The 7562-nt window shown below is 39.2% G+C and overlaps 1 protein-coding gene across 1 annotated transcript; it reads right to left on the minus strand.

Annotated features, from left to right (window-relative positions):
• Positions 1-1240: 1240 nt before the first annotated feature.
• On the minus strand, positions 1241-2790 carry LOC137737701 (F-box protein At5g07610). Its single transcript, XM_068477246.2, has one exon. The coding sequence runs from the start codon at positions 2675-2677 to the stop codon at positions 1466-1468; it is 1212 nt and encodes a 403-aa protein (XP_068333347.2). The 5' UTR covers positions 2678-2790; the 3' UTR covers positions 1241-1465.
• Positions 2791-7562: the final 4772 nt, after the last annotated feature.

Genomic DNA, 7562 nt, shown 5'->3' on the forward strand with positions numbered 1-7562 from the left:
AAAACATAACCGAAAAAGGAAACATGCTTTGGTGGGTCTACCATTACCCGTGTGAAATTTAGATTCATGAACTTTTTTTTTGAGGTAGAATAAGTTCTTAAACTCGTTAAAAGTTGTCAATTTCATCCATATTAAAAGATTCAGTTATTCTATTCAATTTTTCGTCAGTTTAGTTACATACTTTGAACGTGACACACTCTAGGTACTACTTCAACAGAGAATTGAATGGAATAGCTTCGAATCTACTAGTAAGAATAGAATTTGCAGTTTTTAATGCCTTTAAGAACTTATTTTTCTGTAAAAAAAAATATAAAAATAAAACTTAATTTTCGCTTGGGTAATAATTTAGTGACTAAATCAGCATATTACTCAAATAATTATGGAATTTTGAGTTGGAAAACTTTGTGATTTCTTTGACGGTTTCAATAAACCGGAAATTAAATTAAGAATAAAGTTTTCATAAGAAGGTCCGCTCGTAATCAAAAATGGCAAAAAGAACCCTCACAACAAAGCCTCTCAAAAACACTCTTTTGCTGTCTATGATCGGAATGAAATGGATAATTCAGTTAACTCAGTGTAGTGGATGCCAACTTCCAAAGTTTGTCCAAGTTGAAGATAAAAGATGCATTAGAACGAAGGAAACTTGACCCTCGATTCTTACCAGTTTTGCTAGAATTGGAAATGATAAGTTTCTTCGAAACTAATCCATCTTCTACTTTCAACTTACAGACAATTTCTACCAAAATATCTAAGTTCTGGGATCTCCACTGATTTAGCAACACCAGTTCCAACTTGTGATCTAGAAATCAAACCTCCAGTCTATCCCTCACAATGTAAAACAAGCTTATTTTGTTAACCCAATTCCTGCTTCTTTATAGCAGTAGCAGCAACACCTGAAAGAACTGCATTTATGATATTCTCTATCGTACGAGGATCCAAATTTTGAATCAACAAACCTAGTGAGCATCTGCTAGAAATTAACAACAAATTGAGAGATCAAGATATTGAACTTGAACGAAAGTTCCTAGTGAATCCGCAGGACAGAGCAGCTGCGGTGATAGACTCATTCAATAGACGAAAAGTGTTGAACTTCTAAGAAACAAATCTTATGCATCTATTATTATAAGGAACACGCGATCATGAGTCGACATCAGAAGTATATTGAGTTTTCCCCAATAACCAAATACTTTGGTCGATAAATACTGCATATTTACTTCCATTCATAAATCTATTTTACAGGTGTTGGGAAATAGCAGTGAGCCTCGGTCAAATAGTTATTAAACATTTCAACATGGTCACAAATATGCTCAAGCTTTTAAGGCTTTAAATTAGACGCAACAAGCATAGTTAATCTCAGTTCATTAGAAAGCAATATACTTCAACTAAACTTCTTTGCAACAGTTTTGATTTTCCAATTTACAACCCGGTCAAGGTGGAAAGAGGAGATACCAGAGAAGCACAGCTTTCAGATGGAATCAAGGGTCTCGATGTATTGATGCGCCTTAACCCTCCTCTGTATAGCCGTAAAGTCATTGAACATACAGCCTTTTGGAAGATCACAGAGCTTCCTTGATGTCTTATGCTTGACATCATATCTGACCACACTCCCAGGTATCGTTAGCACAATACTCAGCTCCTCTTCTTCTTCTTCTCTAATAAGGCTCACTGCAGAAAACACATAAGGGTTACTGGGTTTAAGGGTAACCATCTTCGGGAAAGCAGCTGCTACGGCATCCAAATCACCATTACACTTCACAAACCAACCGGACCTATCCTGCTGCATTTCAAACACAGTGAACAGAGTAGTCCTTGGACTGCAGATCCCAACAAGATGCAGATGGCCACCTGATTCTCCAAAATGGTCGAAAACCATGGGATACGATCCCAGAGAAAGCAGTGGCATTCGTAATCTTTCAAGGCAACCGGTATCCAAATCAAAATATGCCAAAGAGTTTTTCCTTTGATGATACCAATAAATTGCCCCATTCCAGTAAACCCCATTGTCAAAATCCACATCATAAGGCACAATGTACAGCCCCTTGCTGCTGGGTCTCCAAGCCTCGGTCTCGGATGAGTATATATCAATTTTGATCAGATGGTTCAGTTCCGACCCGGATTCTTCACTAACAAAAACGACATTGTAGAAGGGTGACTTTGAAGGATCAAAAGCCACATTAACAGCCATCAATCTCTTTCTGGTCGAGCTCTCAAGAACCCGAATTCTTTTCGAGTGCCCGGAAGCAGAATTACAAACATAATAAGAAGTAAACTGAGGTGAATCCATGTGAGGCTTGGAAAAACACATCAACCCATTACAGAAATGATGAATTTTGAGATTGGGGGTGCTTAAAAATTTTGGGTCTTTAACAATTTGGCCACAGCCTCTAAGGGAAATGAACGAAAATTCAGAGTATGGACCTTGAATAATCAGCAGCAAACCCAAAAGATCATTAGGGTTCTTTTGGACGTAATCGATTCTAAATTGGGGGTCAGAGATGAGAGAGTACCATTGTTTAGATACGCATTTGAATCGGTGAAGGGGTCTTGCCGGGAGGCGCATCAGGATCTCTAGCAGGAGGTCAACTGCGCTGGCCACGGCAGCTGCTGCACCAGAATCTGTGGCTTTGCCGCTTCTTCCACCTCCCCCTCTTGCTCTGCTTTTGCCCTCCGGTGCCATTTCTCACGCGCGTGGACTGGTTCGGCTTCGTCAAAGTCTTTTTGTTGGGTTGACACCTGTCAAATGTGACTTGCCAACTCCTGTAAGTGCACAATTTGCATGACAAGTCACTGCTCAACACACTCTACTGATGACAATAGTGACTTTGCAGCCCTCCATTTATCGCATATCTACTCAAGTTAACCATGGTTAATCCATGCATGATGCTAACTATGAACTGCAGTTAAGCGTCTATAGTAAATCCAGATATGCATATTATCGTGTACGGTAATTGTAGATACGCGCATTTGTCATGGTTAATATAAGGTATGACACGCCTTACAGACAAGAACAAATTGAAGATATAATGTTTTACGGATAAGAATAAATTAGAGAAGTAGAAACATTACGTCTTACGGATGAAAACAAAATAGAGACATTGCGTCTTACAGATAAGAACAAACTAGAGACTTCAATGACCAAATGGGAATAATAATAATTTGGTGCATTGTTATAGCATTTCTACTTATGTTAACCATGAAAAAAATCCATTATGGTAACTATGAATTGCGGTTAAGCGTCTATAGTAAATTCGGATATGCATATTATCATGTATGGTAACTATAGATACACGCATTAGCCATGGACAACGTAAAGCTTGACGCCTTATAGATACGATCAAATTGGAGACTAAAAAAGACAACAGTAAAAAATAAGTTTATGTTATAAACATTATATTTAAGTGTGATTGTGTAAATTCTATATTAGATTTGATACTAGCTATTCTTCACTATTAGGGCTTGTATTCCTTGGAGGAGAATGATTTTTCCCTCCCTTATTATATTATAAACAAAGGTACTACATAGGGGGAATAACACATCCTCTACACAACCCTGCAAATACATATCTCTCTATCGTGCCTCTCTCCCCCTTGTCAGATTAAAATAAGTCACAACACACTTCTACTGTTGCGCTTAGGAATCTGACGTGGAAGTTTTCTGCATCAAACTAGTTCATCAATTTCATCACGCAATCAGGTTTTTCCAAAACAACGGTTTTTATCTCAATATTTTTGCAGCCTTGATAGCATAAACATTCACCATAATGCATGACCCAACTTTACGTTTTTCGAATTTTAGATTCTACATAAATTGTGTATGCATGATATCCATAATTGTCGAATTATGTGAATTGATATTACCATGAATTGCAGTAAATACATGTCCATGCATTGAATTATATGATAAATATACATGAAATTTAATTAACTTTATAATCTGGAATTGAATTAAAAATTACAAAAAAAATAAATAAATTTTAAAGGTTTCGTTGGAAACCCAACCATGTTGCTGGGCTCCCTTCCCTGAGCTGAGAAACCCAACCCTGGAGCTACGACTCCAGGACCAAACCCAAAACCTAACACCTAAATGGTGTCACCTCTCTTGAACCATCGTGTAGCATGGCCTGTAACCATGCCCAGCCACCACAGCTACTCCCCGACGACCTCAAGTCGTCACTGACAAGTCCTTAACTGAAATTCGATGTTTTTTCGTTGAAATTCCAATCGAAAATTTCTAAGATTTTACAAAATTATGGGTTGCCGTTGAACCAACAGCTTTCATCGTGATTTTGGTACCACAATATGACCGGCTGAAGCAGTGGCACCAATTTTCTTCTCCAGCGATTTCATCTAGCTTGCGGTGGGGTGTCTAGATCAAAAACCTAAGCCCACTTGGGCTTGGCTTGTTCTCGACTAGCACCAGCCTTTTGGGTTTTTAGAGCTACACTTGGCCCAACACCGACCTATTGGCCATGGTGTTCCCACTGCACTGGATCCCAGCCTATGTGCTGGTGCATCCGTGTATGCGTTGCACAAGATTGGCGCCCTTATTTGGGCCATGGAATCAAGGCCTACGTGTGCAACCCACTTTTGTGCACATGGGCTTCTTGCCCAAGCCTAGCCCATGACTGACACAAGCCCAAGTGGGCTTTGGTGTCCCCCCTATGCTCGCGTTGCACAGGATCCCAACCCCGCACTAGTGTATCCGTGTCCTTGTAGGCACTCGATCCTAGCCTGCTATTGGAGTATCGATGAATTGCACCGCACCGCACCTGATTAGTGCCCCTTCTGGGCTTATGTTTTTTGGCCCAGCTTTTTTGCAACCTGTTTACTGCTATTGGGCCTGCAACCCCTTGGCCTAGTCAACCCATTATAGCCTTTTTTTTGGGCCTGGGTCGCACAGTCTCAGTTCACTTAGCCCACCCATGGGCTTTGGTCCAAATAATTAATTCAATTATAATTCTAGACCTGAAGATCTATTTGTATATTTTCTTATTGCATAGTTTTGTATATATATTTGTGTTTGTTTGCAAGAACATAAGAACATGAAGTTCATAATTCTTTCGAAACCCAAAGTTTCTAGAAATATGCCTTGTTTGAAAACCTAAAGTTTTCATTGAAAACATCACCCATGAAAGCCCGAAGTTTTTCCATGAAACTTTAAACAAATAAATGTTTATTAGAACCTGAATATTCTACTCCTATGTGAATGGATTGATTTTTTCTCCATTACACTAACCACATTCTTGCCTATTTATTTTGTGATAGGGACATATCGAATTTGAACAAACTGACTTCACTGCTTTAAAGGTCTATGGCAGAAACTACCTCAAGTGGGTCCAAGATGTGAAACTCCACCGCACTGCAAAGAATTTGCCTCCCGCCATTGAAGATGAGATGGACAACCCAGTTGGCAAAGCTGAGAAAGCCACTGCCATGATCTTCATCCGAAGACACATTCATGATGCACTGCAAACTAAGTACCTTGTTAAGGAAGATCCACGAGCACTTTGGCTCGCTTTGGTTGATCGTTTTGATCACCAAAAGGACATCTTCTTGCCTGACGCAATACATGACTGGAAGCATCTGTACTTCCAAGACTCTAAGTTTGTGAATAAATATAATTATGAAGTTTGTCTAATCCGATCACTTCTCAAGCTCTGTAATAAGAACTTGATCAAAGAAGATCTCCTAAAGAATATATATTTGACCTTCTCTGCTACTAATATTGTCCTGCAGCAACAATATAGGACTCATAAGTTCACTAGGTTTTCGAATTTGATCTCTGTTTTACTTCTCACTGAAAATTAGAGTCAGTTGTTAATGAAAAATCATCAAGCTCGACCTACTAGGGCGATTCTTGTGCCTGAAGCACACTATAGCACAAACCAACACCTAAGACGCTAACACAGGCGTGGTAAAAGTAGCCAAAAGCCGTCCCGTCAAGGTCAACATAACTAAGGCCCATGTAAAGGAGGAAACCAAGCCCAGAAGCCCCCTAACCTCGCTCATAAGGCCTCAAACTTCAAGAATAAGGGAAAAGCACCTGACACCATGGATGCGGACATGTGTTACCACTATGGTTCAAATGACTAATGGTCATTTGTTTGCCATGGTCCCCAGAAGGTTGTAGCTGAATATCATTCTCGTCGTATGAAGTTTGAATCAAACTTTGTGCAAGTGGATAAACCGGAGAGTACCAAGATTGAGGTTTCTGACTTTCAAGAGGCTATTACCCCTATGAAAGATTAGACTCTTAGATATGAACTATTTTTAGTTGCATTTTAGAATAATGGGGCCGAATTCCACTTAGCGGCAGAACGCCCCCTTGTTTTTTGGTTTAAATTTGAATAATTTTCCTTTATGTTTAGATTATTTGTTGGTGATTTGTTTTTGGATATTAAGTTCTTTTAATTAACATCCTTGGATACTTAAATTATTTTGAATGGATATTTGTTTTTAGAACTTTTATGCATGTGACCTATTCAAATTAATTTTTATTTCTAAGTATGACTAGTGGAAAAGTTAGTTGTTTGGCAAATAGTGCAACCACGCACACTGTTTTACGTGAATGCATCTATTTTACTAACTTTGTTCCTGAGATTGCAACTCTAACAACCCTCTCAGGCCCATCTAACTTGATCGAAGGATACGGTAAGACATGTATAATGTTGTCCATTGGTACAATTCTTGACCATTGACGACGTACTTTTTTCTCCACGTTCCAGAAGAATGTTGTTGAGTTTCAATGACATCAGAGATAATAATTACCACGCTGAAACTTATGTAGAAAATGGAGTTGAATTTTTATGTATCACTTCCTACGAATATGGCCAAAAGCGTATTCTAGAGAAGGTGAAGCGTATACTATGTGGCCGGCTCTACCTTTGGGACCGCGCATGAAATTATACTTGGCATGATCATTTAGAACACCTCAGATGAACAGCGATGCGCCGTATCCTCAAATCTTCATATTGGCATCCACTAACCTAAAGTTTAGGTTCGATTCAAGGAATTGCATGTCAAACCTGCTCCATGAGAAAGTTTATTAATAAGTCTTCTTATGACAAGATTCATTTGGATCCTCCTATTTTTCTACAAAGGTTCAGGGGGACATTTGTGGACCGATTCACCTTCCTTGCAGACCATTTAAATATTTTATGATTTTGGTTGACGCTTCTACACATTGGTCACATGTGTGCTTATTGTCCACAAGGAACGCTACATTCTTCAAACTGTTGGCTCAGGTTATTGAGCTCAAGGCTCACAACCCTGATTATCTGATCAAATCTATTCGATTGGATAATGCTGAAGAAGTCACGTCTAAAACTTTTGAGGACTATTACATGTCGGTTAGGTTTGAATTTGAACATCATGTACCCCATGTTCACATCTAAAATGGCCTGGCAAAGGCATTTATTAAGTGCTTACAAATGATTGCTCGATCGTTAGTCATACGTACTAAGTTCCCGATCGCTGCTTCGGGCCATCCAATATTGCACGCATCCATGTTGGTCCGCCTGAGGCCTGTTACGACCTAACCATATAGCACCCTTTAATTGGTTA

This window comes from Pyrus communis, chromosome 13 (assembly GCF_041283825.1).
Source record: "Pyrus communis isolate YQ-2024b chromosome 13, ASM4128382v1, whole genome shotgun sequence".
Taxonomy (NCBI): Eukaryota; Viridiplantae; Streptophyta; class Magnoliopsida; order Rosales; family Rosaceae; genus Pyrus; species Pyrus communis.